The following is a 15,841-nucleotide window of genomic DNA, read 5'->3' as shown; positions in this document are numbered from 1 at the left end:
GCGCTCTGTTTATTATGGTGTTACTATAACTCATAGGGGGCCTGCCACTCTTACTAACATAACCTAATGCACGGATAACGAAGGGGAAGGTGGAATATGATATCAACGTTGTTAATTATCAACATGGTTTAAGTTCTGGAAGTAAAAGCTGACTTGTGAATTGTTAAGTCCTTCCTGTGAATCTTCCTTCTTTGGAATTTGTTTATGGGTGTTGCTGTTGTTAAGGAAAGTTGCTTTGGAACTATATGACCGTATCCAAAACTACATGTGTAACAACTAATTAGAAAGAGACAGAATACTGTTTATAAGCAACAGATTTTATTAAATGTTGATAATATATAGTAGGCTAGCCTGTGCTGTTGGCGAAATAACTGGGCGCTATATTCCTTTTCCAATTCCGACACACTCTCACACACTACGCCACAGAACGCAGTGGCTGTGATTGGGTTTCTAAGGCGAAATCTGATCATTTCAAAAAGGGAGCCTTTGTTAACCAAGGCAAAGAGGCAAATATCCCCCTGGGCACGTATTCTGTTGCATTATCTGTCTCTATCTCCCCCCCCCCCCCCTCCTCTCTCTCTCTCTCTCTCTCTCTCTCTCTCTCTCTCTCTCTCTCTCTCTCTCTCTCTCTCTCTCTCTCTCTCTCTCTCTCTCGCTCGCTCTCTCTCTCTCTATCTCCTTTTCTCTCTCTCGCTCTCTCTCTCCCTCTCTCTCAACCACTTTTTAACGCTCTCTCTCTCGCTCATCTCTTTCTGTCTCTCACTTCGATGTCTCACAATCCCATTCACTTTTACCAAATGGGTGACAATTATCCCATTTATAATTATTTGGAAGGCACGGAGTTTAGATGTTGAGTCATTCTGTTTTTTTCCACTATTCGACTTGTCGATGTGAATACCTTTGTTTTTGTGTGTGTGTGTGTGTGTGTGTGTGTGTGTGTGTGTGTGTGTGTGTGTGTGTGTGTGTGTGTTAGTGTGTGTGTGTGTGTGTGTGTGTGTGTGTGTGTGTGTGTGTGTGTGTGTGTTAGTGTGTGTGTGTGTGTGTGTGTGTGTGTGTGTGTGTGTGTGTGTGTGTGTGTGTGTGTGTGTGTGTGCGTGCGTGTGCGTGTGCGTGCGTGCGTGCGTGTGTGTGACTAACTGTAACCAGGTACTCGATGGTTATCTCTGCTTTTATTAATACAATGTGTCATTTGGAGCAGACGTGTCCGTAGGCCTACTGAAAATTCAAAGCGGAGCCCAGTACTGCCTCACAATGTAGTATTGCAGACCACCAGCAGGGGGCAGAGCATTGGTCTGAACGGTCCGACTCTCGGTCCCTCCTAGCTCTACTCTCATCTCTGCCTATCATTTGTCACTCTAGATCTAATGGCTATTTTTCTTCTCTCCCTTTCAACTGTTACGTGAGCATTTGGGAGGTCTAATTGGCTGCTACTTAGAAATGTGTTTTATTTATTATCATAAAAATTGATACCAAGTACATCTGAACCACTTTTCACTGAGGAGGCCCCAGTTTTCAGCATGTCAACGTGTGGGTTCTCCAATAGCCCGGCGGCCTTTACACCAGCAGACACCAGCACACGGTCAGAATGTGTGAACTCAAACACGACCTCCCCGTCTCACAGATGAGGACGGACACGAGCGGTACCTCCACCAGCGCCGCTGCCGGCTCCACTGCCCCCGGGGGACCTACTCGGACCGTGGCCGGCGGGTCTGCCTGCCCTGCATGGCCAACTGCGAGCTCTGCAGCGACGCCAACGTCTGTGCCAAATGCCGGGAGCACTACAGTCTCCTGAACGGCGTCTGTCAGAAGGCCTCCTGTGAACTGGGTAAATATGTGTTATTAGCGTCCGGTAGAGGAGTGTTACGGCGAGCGCGAGGCGGTTCTTGTGGAGGGTGGGCTGTACGGAGGGTCCTCACCTTACGGTCTCCTGCAGGGCAGTCAGAGGATCCTGACACGGGGGAGTGCGTGGACTGCGCCGTGGGCTGTAAGGAATGCTCCACAGGTATATATGTCACCTTTTTTAACCGTCTTTTATCTTCTTCATCATACATGGTTTCTTACTGTATTGAGAAAAAGGTTCTGTATTTGTGTTATTACATCAAATATGGTTTTCATCAGTCGAAAATAGGGTATAACTATATTGAGCGTTTTCCTCCCTGCGCAGATGACCCTGAGATCTGCTCCAGCTGTGCGGAAAGTCACTTTCTGTAAGTTTTCTTTAATCATGATGAGACAATCATTCTCTGTGGCTCAATGTACATCCCTTCCCTGAAAGAGTTGTTGACAAGGGCTGTATTGCATGGGGAACATGACTTAATGAGATGAGATGCGAACAAATATCTCTGCTGCTGCTCGTACCACACTGTATCATACCTTGACAGGCCTGTTGCATACAATCCTCATAGAAAATGTGTTTAAAATGAGTTATTGAATTAAGGTCATCTGCGCAAATGTTATGTTTTGGTCATTGTCTTCTTGGTGAAGTGATTTCAGGACAATGTTATCTTCTCAAACCGTAGCCCACTTGATTCACCGAAGACCCAGCGGGGCACACAGGCCGCAGTGGGAACAGAGCAGGGATTGTGTGTGTCTGTCCTGAGCTGGGGGCTGCCTGGGGATGTGTGAGCCAGGTTATAATACAGCCCTGTCACCTGATCCCCCCCATGCTGTGCTCCACTACCCAGCCGTCTACACGCGCTCTACAGAGGAATGCCTCAGTCAATCCAATCTGTGTGTGTGTGTGTGTGTTTGTGTGTGTGTGTGTGTGTGTGTGCGTGTGTGTGTGCGTGCGTGTGTGTGTGTTTATCATCGAGTTTTTGAGGTATGGATTGAAGACAAAAGGTTCACCTGTTGAACCCCTCAGGTAGTGTGGGGGAGCTGTAACAATGACCCAATACGATTCAACAGTTTGAGTGTGTGTGTGTTTGTGTGTGTTTTCCCAACCACAACTATGTTATTATTGTTGACTTTGTTAAGCAATCACTGAACACGTCAACTAACTAGTTTCATATTTCTATCGTCAATTATTAAGCGAGGTAAGGTGAGGTGAAGGGCAGACTAGCACAGAACAATACAAGTCGTTCTGTATTTAATCATTCTATGCACCAGTAAGATGGTCAATGCGAATAAGGGGACAGCATAGCCGGCCTTAGCCTCTATGGCTATTGCAATGCCCATGACATTTGGGATCCAGAACCTCAAAATACAGCCCCAAACTTACACTGGTCAGTTGCATTATATAGTTGCATTCTAATAATTAAACATATTAAATACATACAATAAACAATAATACACATATACTTACATTTCTTTCTCAATAGTTTTTTAATGTTCGTCCAATATCAGACTAGCAACCCCAAAGGAATTCTCCCCATAAGCCTTATAGAATATGTGCTGGGAGGCCCCGCCCCCTCCCTGAGCAGGCCGCAGTCTAATATTTGACTCCGTGGCCCCCCATGGTTCCCCGGGAGGGTGTTGTTCCCAGCCAGAGGGGGGGACACCAGCCTCCATTGTGGCCGTAATGATGGATGCTATGTGGCGCATCCAGCTGTTCCTCTTCAAACAATCAGCGCATCCCAGCACCGACGCCATGGCAACACAGCGGGACGTGTCTGTCTGCGGTCAGATCGTCTGATACAGAGAAAACACACACACTCACGGGGGTAGAGACAGCAGCAGAAGGTTAATCTGTCTTCGTTATTTGTTACTGTCTGAATGCGTACTCGTACGTGTGTGTGTTCAACTGGTGCTGTCTGACATCTTTAAAAGGCAACCTGTCTGCCACTCAAAGGATTAAACACCTGCCACGTCACGTCAGCGAGGAAACAGTGAACTTTCAGCCTCATAAACAACAAGAGACCTACAACAGGGGAGAAACCAAAGCGGACATTATTCTGGTTCTGGTTCTCATTCAGTGATTGGAGCCGAGGCTCTTGGACCCTTGCGCTGCAGCCAGTCATAGCTGCAGGCCGGTGGGGTCTGTGCTGGCATGCTGAGCCCATGACGCACGTCTTCCAGGTTATGTGTGAAGTGCTCGCACTCAGGTTTCAGGCCACCAAGTCTTAGGAACAAGGAGCCTAGGGGAACACTAACATGTTGAGATCTCTCTCTTTATCTCGGTCACTCTTTCTTTCTCTCAGTCTAGCTCCGTCTCTCTCCTCTCTCTTTGTATCTTTTTCTCTGCATCCATCTTTTTGCATATCTTTGACTGTGTCTCTTATTGTCTCTCTGCCTCGTTCTCCCTCTCCCCTCTCTTCGTCTGTCTCTCTCTATTTCTATTGCAGTCTTTCTACCTCTTTCTCTCTCCCTCTTTCACTTCAAAAAATATATGAGAGAGCGAGAGAAACAATAGTGGAACACATAAAACATATGTATATATATATATATATATATATATATATATATATTGCTTTGTCCTTTAACTCCTACCAGACAAAATAATTATGATTGAAAGAATTTAATTCCTGGATGTTTTCAGAGATATAAGAAACAGCCCTACTAACTCTGACCCTAACCCCCCCGGGGGGTGTTCCTGTGTCTCCTGTGCAGCTTCAGGCAGCAGTGCCGTAGACACTGCCCCCAGAGCACCTATGAGGACCCGGAGAGGAGGCTGTGCCAGCTCTGCAGCGAGCCCTGCACCGAGTGCAGGAGTGACACACACTGCCTGGCCTGCCGGACCGGACACTTCATGAATGGTGATGGAAACGGTGGCGTGTCTTCTCCACCATGATATGTAAATACGTGGTTCATGCAAACCAGGAGGGAGGAGGGAACTCGTGCAGAGGCTGCCATTCGATGGTGCAAACACCACATCCGTCTCTGAAGCAAAGAACTGAAACATTGAGCATTAGTGGAATTTGTAATTTAGCGCACCAAATTCTCTCAATTCACTCTCTTGTTTAAATAGGTGGTATACAAACAGGACTAATTTATCACATTGAATCAAGGCTTATCCAAGTCCCGTTTCAAAATAAGTAGAATCTTGGCCATCGTTCCCCAGGACGGACAGTTGGACAGAGCACAATAAGTCCAAGTTTTACTTTCTGAACTGGTTTCAATGATGTGGCAACCCGGCACGGTGAGCAGTGAGCTCCCAAACAGGACACAACTTTGAGGGGAAAAAAGCCAAAAAGGCATGTTTCATCCTAAACATAACACAAAGTCTCTGAAAACACAAAAGAATGAAAAACCTGGGAGGAATCAACGGTCCCATCCTCGGTGGGTGGAATCCCTTCACCCACGAGGACAGGAGCCACATGTCTGGGAGAGCCCCGAGTGAGTGGAGAAGCAGGCTATTTAAGCCCTGCTTCTCCACCTGTTCCTCAGGTGCTCTGCATTTCCTTGTTTGGCCCGGGCCGGGTTGCCACAGCGAGCAAGATTACAATAAGTAAACAGTTGCTGAAGTCCTAGCCAATGAAAATAGGGTTCCATTTAACCATAATATCTGTCGATAGAACGTGTAGATGGATCCGTTTCTCTAACCCGGCTCAGCCGTGCCGTTCCTCAAGGCGTGGTCCAGCGACGTGTTGACCCTCCGTCTGGGTCTCTGTTCCCCCAGACGGGGAGTGTGTGAAGCAGTGTCCCCGGCAGAGCTTCCCTGACGCCGATGGGTGGCGCTGCCAGACCTGCCACAGCTCCTGCCAGTCGTGTCACGGGCCGCGCTCCACCCACTGTGACTCCTGTGTGGGCGGGAAGCCCTCGGTCCACGGCCAGTGCCCCCTGGTCAGCTGTCCAGAGGGCCAGTACGGTGAGTGAGGGGAGAGAGAGAGACAGACAGACAGAGAGACAGGGAGGGAGAGAGAGAGAGAGAGAGAGAGAGAGAGAGAGAGAGAGAGAGAGAGAGAGAGAGAGAGAGAGAGAGAGAGAGAGAGAGAGAGAAGGGGGTGAGAGAGAGAGAGAGAAGGGGGTGAGAGAGAGAGAGAGAAGGGGGTGAGAGAGAGAGAGAAGGGGGTGAGAGAGAGAGAGAAGGGGGTGAGAGAGAGACAGCTGTCCTTGCCTAGGTCCATCTGATCCGTTCCTCTTGGCTAGCTTTGTCGAGGGGGATTTCGGTGTGTATTAACAAATTCAAAGGATGCCATTAGATACAAACTGCTTTTATGCAGTTTTCGCAGTAGTTTCCTAGTATTCATCATTCATAACCCTAACCCTAAACCTAACCTTTTTTGTGGATAGTGTGGCTGGACGTTTTTATTGATACACAAATGGAAAAGAATATCGTGGGCTCTTCAGAGGAGCGGTTTACACCATAATCATTAAGGATTGAGGTCATGCTTGAATTGTGCATTCAAAAAGTAACCACTCATGGTTAAGGGGAAGCTGTTAAAATGTTGAGCTCGAATGAAGATACATTTGAGTGTTATAACACGTCTCCCCCACTAGAGGGCAATGTCTTTCTACGGTGGGTCTTTCTTCCCGTGTATCAGTATGGAAGCATATATGTAGCAAAATTCAAATGGCAATGCAATTTGGAATTACATTATGCATTTGACAATTCATTATGCAATTTTATAATGTAATTTGTAAATACGTTATTCAAAGTGTATTTTAACATGCAAAGTGACAATGCAATCCTCAATTAAATTTGCAAAAGTTATAACAATACAAATAGAATAACATTTTGTCTTATTCTTTGAGTTCCTTTATACAAATTGAAAAGCTATAGCGTTGAATTTTGCTACATATATGCTTCCATACTGCAGACGGTCTTTAGGAACCAGGGGCCTCATTACAGAAACTTCCTAACTCTGAAATCCTATCCTATCTTGAGATAGGAAGGCATTTAGGGGTTTTGATATTACAGAAGGAGGTTTCCTAACTTAACTTAGGAAGAAATCCTATCTTATTTTAAGATAGGAATTTAACCATTACAGAACTAAGTAAGGAATTTCTTAAGTTAGAATCCCTAAGTTAGGTGGCCATACACCCTGTCCTAAATTCAAAATAACTGTCAACAGTAAAAAAAAATTGCAGCAGCACTGCTAGTGGGTCTGCTTTACAAAGATCCTTTATCAACAGTCTCTGTTAATGTTAAAAGTAACTAGTTCCATCAATCTCATGCACATTGAGTGCAGAAACTGATCGAAAAATCTGATTGACAGAACAGTTAGGATTACCTAAATTAAGATAAGAAAGGGGGCCAAAGATAAGATAGGAAACAACCAACAGGTTAGGGACTGTTTCTGTAATAGGAAGTTAGGATTTCTCCTATCTTTGAGTCCATAATTTAAGATAGGATGAGAAGTTAGGATTTTATTTTTAAGATTAGTAGAATTTAGAATTAATTGTATTAATTTGGTTCAATTCAACAACATATAACATAATATCTGAAACCTAAAAAGCGAAGGTCAGTTAATGAAATGTATGCAGAATAGGTGCATCTTGTTGGATCATAAGGAGGGAGTGTATACAAAGGATAGTCATCCAGTACAAAGAAGGTTAGGGTTAGTGAAATGTAAAAATAATATCAATTCAGGCGTGTCTATTTGGTGGCATATTGTAGCGGGTATATAATTAACAAAAGGGATGCCACCTGGATTGAGTTAGTGAGAGCCGGAGCTGCTTACCCGTAGCTTATTAAGCAAACATATGACTTTACCGTCTACAGCCGGTCATAAAGGGGATAACTTCCATCTTTGAATGTAAGATATTTAATTTATCTATCACTTGCAAAATCCCGTCTGAATGATCTTATCTTATCTTACTTATCTCATCAATGTTTACAATTGAATATGTTGAAACAGACAAGAGCGGTGAATGCCATTCTTGTGATTCCTCCTGCAAGACCTGCTTTGGTCCACAAGCTTTGGACTGTTCATCCTGTTTTACAGGTAGGCCTACAATATAAATTACTGCTGTCATGCCGCCAACGCAATGACGCAACGTCATTCATGGAATTTCAAACATCTTTCCAATCACAGGTCATCTCCTGGACCCTGAGAGTTCATGTGTAGAGCACTGCCCGCAAGGGACCTACGCCAACACCTCCACCCAGCTGTGTGAGGCCTGCTCCACTAACTGTGAGGCCTGCCTGGGCTCCAGCGACGTGTGCACCAGCTGCTCACGAAGTAGCTACATCTTCCTCCACCAGGGAAAGTGCTGGTCCAACTGCCCAGAGTAAGCATTCCTCTAATCCTATTATATTTACATTTAGGGCCTTTAGCAGACGCTTTTATCCAAAGTGACCTACAATAAGAACATTTGTCAGAAGAAAGAGAAACAACAATCTATCAAGGTTGGTAGAGTAAGGATGTTCCTAGAACCAAGTGCCAAGCACTACCAATCGCTAGGTTGACCCATTCCCCTTGTACAACAAAGATAGCTAGAATAAGATGCTACACAATGCTAACTACTATTTTTCAGTGCAAGGACGTACAACATACAATAAGTGTGTAAATTAAGTGCAAGGACGTACAACATACAATAAGTGTGTAAATTAAGTGCAAGGACGGACAACATACAGTAAGTGCATAAGAGGGGTCTGAGGGGGGTAAGGGGGTGACTATGCAGAGTCTAGGTGAGCTCTGAACAAGTGACAAACTTATTACACACTTAACCATGTGTCTCATGTCCTGTACGCAAACAACGTGGCTCCTGAGGGCTGGATCCAATAACACCCCCTCTCTCTCGACAGAGGATTCTTCGAGACAAACGAAGGGTCCTGTGAAGCCTGCGACGGCTCCTGTCTGACGTGCGCCGCCGGCCCCACCCAGTGCCTCTCGTGTGCCGAGGGGCGCTTCCTGGAGGGCGGCGGCTGCGGACTCAACTGCTCCCTGCGGACCTTCCCCGGGGAGGACGGCACCTGCCGGCGCTGCCCGCCTCACTGCGACGTCTGCTCGGACCAGAGGACCTGTTTCAGTGAGTTCCTCCTGGTTCCACGCTCCCAGGGGTCGGGAGCCTACTGATCCCTGTAGGCACGTCCGTAGCCAGCTGTGAGCTCACCGAGGTCCGGGCCTCTGGAATTTTTCTAGAGATAAAAATACAATTAGAAACTAAATGCTAACTGTATGCTAAATCAGCGGTTGAGGACTTCTCTGAGATGGGTAAATGCTTAATTCAGTTGAGACTTGTTGCTTTGTGTCTGCCGTGTGTGAACTGAAGCCCTGCAACTGAAGCCGCAACTGTCCCCAAAATACCTTGCAAAAGGGAGGTCCAGGACTGCCAGAACTCACTATCTTACAAAAGCTGGCTACGGCCCTGTCTGTAGGGCATCTTTGAGAAATAGACCAGACCCTGTATATACACCTGCTTCAAAATGACCTTGGGCTCTTGATAAATAGGGGCTAGGTAATCTGATAGATAATTTGATTTAGTCTTAACTGATCATCAACTCTTAGTTAGCCATCGGCGGCGACCAAAGGGATTCTGCTCTGCTGGCGATGGGCAGGAAGGATGTAAAATGATATAACATAATGACGGTTGCAAGCACCAGATAATGTTATCAACAGAGTCCACATAATAACTATTGACAAAGTGACAAGGGGATCAAAAGCAGGATATAGTACGTGGCAATTCAGGTTGTGGACCAACAGATGCAGCTATACAAGTACTAGGCACCTTAATTATCCCTGAGAGGCAATTTGATGCACAGACAGCAGTAAAAAAGAATCACACTCGTTACATGTGGTCATGGCAGCAGGCATAATTCTTTCTTTTTTTTTCTGCGCCCTGATGGCAGCATGGAAAATTCAAAGCACAGGGGGCGGGTTGCTTCAGCCATGATTGAGCAGGCCTTCTTGGCCACTTGCATTTCTTGTGTATTATTGAACAAATGAAAGAAAGGTGGTGCAAACATCAGTTATTTATTTGCAAGCATTTACACGTAAACATAAATGTGTCCCTAATCTTTCAGACACAGCAGCATCTGCCTATGACAGCTCTCCTACGGGGACTAGCGACAGTATACCGTCTCGATCTCTACATCCATTTCCCTGTAATTCCGTACACAAGTGACGTACTTGAGCAGATACACAAATGTACGATTGCTGCGCAAATTGTTCATGCTATCGTTATGTATTATGTTGGCCAACACTCTTACACTAATCATTCTGTTCAACAACCAAAGATAAAACAATTCTAATCTAGGATATAATATCTCCCTGTCAACTATAAAAAGGATGGGTTCATTGTAACACATACACCCTTTCAAAATGTAAAACTACTCTTTATGAACATCTATCTCGGACATGGCTCCATGCATTCGCCGGCTTCTTTGAAAACAATGCACATGACTAGCGTAGAAGTGGATGGGGAAGGGTCGTCAACGAGTTGTTACAACAGTGTTGTAAAATATCTCCTCCAAAGCTGTAGGGGGAGCTCAATGCGAGCGCAAACCAATACAACAGCGAAGAAGTGGCCAAAGTTGCATAGTTCCCCTTTAACATACAAAATATAGCTGCAAATACATCCAGCTACAAGAACTCAAAATATGGACGCAAAGAAAAAAGCTGTTGCACACGGGTCAGAGATACGGACTGAGCAGAATCCCTACCTGGAACACAGATGTATTAAGTAAGGGATAATCACCGAGAGGCAGGGCAATAAACAGTTGAATATGCCCGGCTCGTGGATGGCTTACCGCCAACGGAAGTCGAGGGCGGTAACCTTCCACGAGCCGGGAAGGTTTATTGCCCTGCCTTCTTGCTTGCCAACATAATAAAACAATTCAAATACTTTAATAATTATGTTTTTTCTTATTCGTATTGCATGCTAATTAAATGTATACTCTGTTTGAGGTCATCTCCCTCAAAAAGTAGTCCCCTTTAATTATGGTTGTTTTGGACACCTCGAAGGGCATTATCCCGCTTATACCATGGTCACTTGCCAAAGTGACTTGTTGGGCCTTATTACAAAGCCTTAGTTCTGCTCTGAGGAACACAACAAATTTGGTGAAGAATTGATTCTCTACTCACCATATGGTCAAACGAGAATCAATGCCACATTTTTCTCAATCAGCGGAGTTTGTCCGAGGTTAGCATTTGACCGAGGTAGCCGAAATCAATGGAGGCGGATGAGACCGGTTAGCTCCATCAGTGATGAGAGAGTGAAATAAACATTTCAGTGTCTCCCTAGTAAAGACATTACAGTGACTTCACTAGTCTCTTTGTGAACAGTTAATCTTGCCCAAATTGTGATGGGTATGAAGCTAAATTACCCTAATAATGGAATTGTGATTCTCGCTGATCTTATCTATGGGAAAGTGGAAAATAAACGTATTTCCCAAAAGTATTAAGGAGTATTCCCTAAACAACTGAGTAAACCGGATGCTGTTCCAGGATGCAGCTTCCTGTACCTGATCCTGAACGGCGCCTGTAAGGCCAGCTGCCCCGCGGGGTTCTATGACGACATGGAGGATGGCCGCTGCGGCACCTGCCACCCCACCTGCAGCACCTGTTTCGGGCCCCTGGCCGACGACTGCGAGACGTGCTCCAAGGCCACGCCCAAGCTGTACGACGGGGCCTGTGCCACGGACTGCCCCCCCGGCACCTACTACGAGACCGCAGCCATGGAATGCCAAGGTGAGGCATTCTTCATTAATCTCCTTTTATGTTGATGGTGATATATATATATCTGTATATGTTTGTATTTAGAATGATTAATAATGGATAAATGTATTAATAATGATCAATTAAAGTCCACTCATTAGGTAAAATAGGCATTCATATATTGCAAAGCAAGTTAGCATGCAAACACATTTCTCTGAATCTAAATCCCAATGCATTTATAATGCATGGATTGAAATCTCAATGATGTGACATCAATGCATTTATAATGCGTTAGGGTTTGATAGCAGCTGGACCCAGGAGCAGAACAGAGAGACTGGACGGGAGTTGGAGTTATGAACAGCTTTACTTTGAGTAGAGCAGGAGTTTACCAAGAGCCTACGATGTGTTTGTCGTAAGGTCTTGGGTAAACAATCCAACGCAGAGAGGTTGACCCTTTTTCCACCTCATTGTATCGGCAAAATTCGACCACACTCTTACCCGTTACCTTACTGGTATCATCTCTGTCAAGTGATCTGAGACGAAACCAAAAGGTGACGTGAAAACACTGCAGACCAATGATGGGATAGAGCGATTCTGTTAGGGTTCGATAGCAGCTTGACCCAGCAGCAGAACACAGAGACAGGACGGTAGTTGTAGTTATGAACAGGTTTATTTTGAGTAGAGCAGGAGTGAGGCATGGGACGGGTTCGAGAGTGGAGAGCTTCTGGCTGGAGGGAGTGAAGTAGGTAGGCTGGTTGTTGATCCACAAAACACTGTGTCAAAGGAAACAAAGGTGAGACATGAGATTTCTACCAGAGAACAAACAACTAGTAAATGTAAATACTGGAGCCAGGTACGGATAACTACCACTGAAGTTCGATGCATGATCTGGCGACGACATCAGGGAAAGGTGTATTTGAAAAGCTGATGAGCTGATGCAGGCCAGAGGGGTATTCCATCAACCAAGCTAAAGGCAAAGCCGGGCTTATTTCGCTTAGCCTCGCTACTTTAAGCTAGAGTTGCGTTCCATTGACGTGACTTAAGTGAATCTCCGCTTAGTAACCATGGCAATTTATCAGACCAAACTAACCTGGTCGGTACCAGGCTAATAGTCAGGCTTACTTGATCGGTGTTCCAGAGAAGTCCATCTGTCGGAAACAAGTGTACCATCAGAAGGTTCCGACAAGCCTAGTCCTCACAATTTTGTCATAAATGTACATATATGAATGAAGTACAAACCGCGTATATTTTCACTAAGGGTCTAAGATTAAATGATGCAAATAAAATAATAAAATTAATTGCTATCTATTGTTATCGTGGCTATGTTCTCAACACATTTTTATACAAATCCATGCATTCTGTTAGATTTTTTAACAAGCAGTTGGATGAGTGGTCTACCATCTGCCCGGTAGTATGGGACACCCGAGTTCGTGTCCATTGAATTCTTGCCGTTGGCTTGTTTTTGTTATTTCCATTATATCATAGAAATTACAATCTTACAATATCCCTAGAACCCAAATATAACTTGCAACAACCCATGGTAAAGTTAATGTTAATATTAATGTTACTGATAGTGAAGCCTTTGTCACAATGTCACTGCTGCATTGGTAATTGCAGCCACATAAATTCCATTTAGGTGAGTTTCTCGGCAGGCAGCCAAGACCACTTCTGCTGAGAAAAATACAATTGTCAATCAATTTAGAATATTCAAAGAAATGGAAAATAAATGGCCTGTTTTCTCGAAGAATCCTTCCTAATGTACTAATTGCGTGGGGTTTGAACCCCGGTCAACCGGGTGTAAGCCCGACACGTTACCTCGAGACTATCACCCAGTTTGTAAATCCATGGTCAATATTCAATTAAAATATGTTAAGCTTAATACTACTTATGCATTCAACAGACCAGCAATTTCTTTGACAGATAGCCTCCCTGTATTTATTAATGGTTACGGTGTTCCCTTTTTGAGTTATTATATGCTTGTATTCCTCATAGACCTCCACAAGCAGCTTCTGTTCGCTGCTAGAAAAGATCCCTCTCAGTCCTTTTCGGACATTTGATCCATGATTCGACATTCACGGTTCTGGGCTGCTTACATATCTCGTGATTGTGCCTAATCCACGATAACGTAAGCCTGGCTTGAACTAACCTGAGCAAGGCGCGGCAGAACTGCGTTGATGGAACGGCTTTTGCCTCAAGTAGAAGTTGGCGTTAGTTCTAACCGGGCTTAATCAACTAAGCGCCGCTTTCGTTAGCGACTTTGATGGAATACCCCTCAGGTGTGAACAGTTTAGTTAGGAAGGCACAGCACAGAGGCAAACAGGGGGTCTGGCAGGAACAGGGGAAGAACACACAGCACAACAGTTGTGGCTATGACAGAACCGTCACTACAATCATCACAGTGTCAGCATTATGAGACACAGGACATCCAGCACACTGCCGCCAGTTCCCCCAACTCTCCTGATTCTTTGGGCAGTGAATTCTACTGCTGCCTTCGGCCTCATCTGAAACAACAAGTCTCCTTTCTGGGAGAATATCCTCCCTTGTTCTCGTGCCTGTCCGTTTGAAGAAAGCGGCAGGGTAGTTTTGTGCGGCATCGTCGTGACAACCTTGACATTGCGGTGGAACTATCTGCAGGTACTATCTGCAGTGGTACCTGGTACCAGCAGAGCGTAGAGGTCAGTAGAGTAGAGTAGAGTTGGGGCTATGTGATGGTATCAAGCCCTATGATCGTATGTTTCAGAGTGCCACCAGACATGTGCGAGATGCTTCGGCTCTGAGGCTAACCAGTGTACCCAGTGTGAGAGAGGCCTAGTGCTGGACCCAAGCACCTTGTTGTGTGGCGTGACCGGTGACACCGAATGCCCGCCCAGAACCTACCTGCACGACGACCAGTTCACCTGCAAGGCCTGCCACCGCCAGTGCCACTCCTGCAGCGGGCAGGGCCAGGACCAATGCCTGACGTGCACTGCGCCTAAGTTCCTCTACAGTAAGCACTAAGCCTTGTTGCTGTGACTGGTGAGCAGGAGAGGAAACCAAACGGTTAGGGTAAAGGTCTTGGTTAGGGTAAAGCCCTTTCTTTAGATTAATAACAAAGTATGTTAAACAACCTTTCAATATCAAAGGAATTTAAAGCAAAGCAAAAATCCTGGTTTATGTAATGCAACAGAAAAGCGCTTTCAATTAGAAGAATGACGAGTAAAAAATAAACTTCCTTTTAATATACCAGTGAAACCAAAAGAAAGCCCTTTCTTTTAAAGGAATGACAAAGTTACAACTATATTAAACTACCTTTTAATATCCCAGGCGGTGAAACAAAAAAGTCTTGGTATGTCAATTGCAATCCGAAACCCACCTGTGAGTGTGTGTGTGTGTGTGTGTGTGTTTGTGTGTGCGTTTGCTCACCAATGCGCCTGCATGTGTGTGTGTTTGTGCATGTGTGTGTGTGTGTACTCCTCCAGACAGAACGTGTGTGACTGTGTGCCCTGCCAGGACGTTCAGCTCCCAGCAGGCGGCCGACGGGGCGGAGTTGAGGGCCTGTCTACCATGTGACCACGTGTGTGCCGCCTGTTCGGGGCCTTCCCCTAACGACTGCCTCACCTGTTCACCTGGATTTCTGCGTCTCCAAACTCTCTGTGTGTCCAGTTGTCCCGCAGGGTATGTTTATCACATAGCTACTTAATGATTGCACGTCCTTCATGTCTGGTTAGCCATTCGCATCCACGAGGTATGAAAGTCAGAGTGTGGGAGTCCATTTCTTTGGGAGATTGTTAATATCTGGCAAAACCATAATGATCAGACATGATCAAATGATCAAACTCAGACATGATCAACAATCATGTGGTTTATCAGATAGTCACCTTTTCACTTACATTTCCGTTCCATTTAGCTACTTACATTTACATTTAGGGCATTTAGCAGACGCTTTTATCCGAAGCGACTTACACTAAGTACATTAATAGGAAGGTGAAACAATATATTGCTGTCGGTACAGTAAAGATGTTCATAGAATCAAGTGCAAAGCACTAACATTCGCTAAGTTAACCCATTCTCGGTATACAACAAAGATAGCTAAACATAGATGCTAAACGATTAAGTACCATAACTAAGTGTGACAGACAAAAAGTGCGTACATTAAGTGCCAGGACGAATAACATACAATCAGAAGGAAGGGGTGGGAGGGGGTGGCTATGCAGACTCCAGGTGACCTCTGAACGTGTGAGTCTTGAGTCTTTTTCGGAAACTGGTAAGCAACTCTGTGGTCCTGACATCGGTCGGGAGTTCGATCCACCACTGTGGTGCCGAAACAGACAAGAGTTGTTACTTTAATGCTCTACTCTTGCTTTCTCTTAGCTATGGTGGTA

The 15,841-nt window shown here is 45.2% G+C and overlaps 1 protein-coding gene across 2 annotated transcripts in view; it reads left to right on the top strand.

Moving 5' to 3' along the window:
- The window catches only part of LOC132465128 (proprotein convertase subtilisin/kexin type 5), a 29,908-nt gene that overhangs the window by 477 nt on the left and 13,590 nt on the right, over positions 1-15,841 (top strand). The window contains exons 2-12 of one of the 2 annotated variants that reach the window (XM_060061880.1): positions 1,622-1,825; positions 1,934-2,002; positions 2,165-2,207; positions 4,549-4,694; positions 5,558-5,746; positions 7,740-7,826; positions 7,917-8,112; positions 8,630-8,853; positions 11,271-11,513; positions 14,221-14,466; positions 14,939-15,134. In XM_060061880.1, coding sequence (XP_059917863.1) covers positions 1,622-1,825; positions 1,934-2,002; positions 2,165-2,207; positions 4,549-4,694; positions 5,558-5,746; positions 7,740-7,826; positions 7,917-8,112; positions 8,630-8,853; positions 11,271-11,513; positions 14,221-14,466; positions 14,939-15,134 — 1,843 coding nt within the window. The remainder of the gene's footprint in view (positions 1-1,621; positions 1,826-1,933; positions 2,003-2,164; positions 2,208-4,548; positions 4,695-5,557; positions 5,747-7,739; positions 7,827-7,916; positions 8,113-8,629; positions 8,854-11,270; positions 11,514-14,220; positions 14,467-14,938; positions 15,135-15,841) is intronic. The other variant, XM_060061881.1, reaches the window with a different exon arrangement.

The sequence above is a fragment of the Gadus macrocephalus genome, chromosome 9, assembly GCF_031168955.1.
Source record: "Gadus macrocephalus chromosome 9, ASM3116895v1".
Classification (NCBI taxonomy): domain Eukaryota; kingdom Metazoa; phylum Chordata; class Actinopteri; order Gadiformes; family Gadidae; genus Gadus; species Gadus macrocephalus.
Note: the sequence above shows the minus strand (reverse complement) of the source record. Positions and strands in the feature narration are given on the sequence as shown.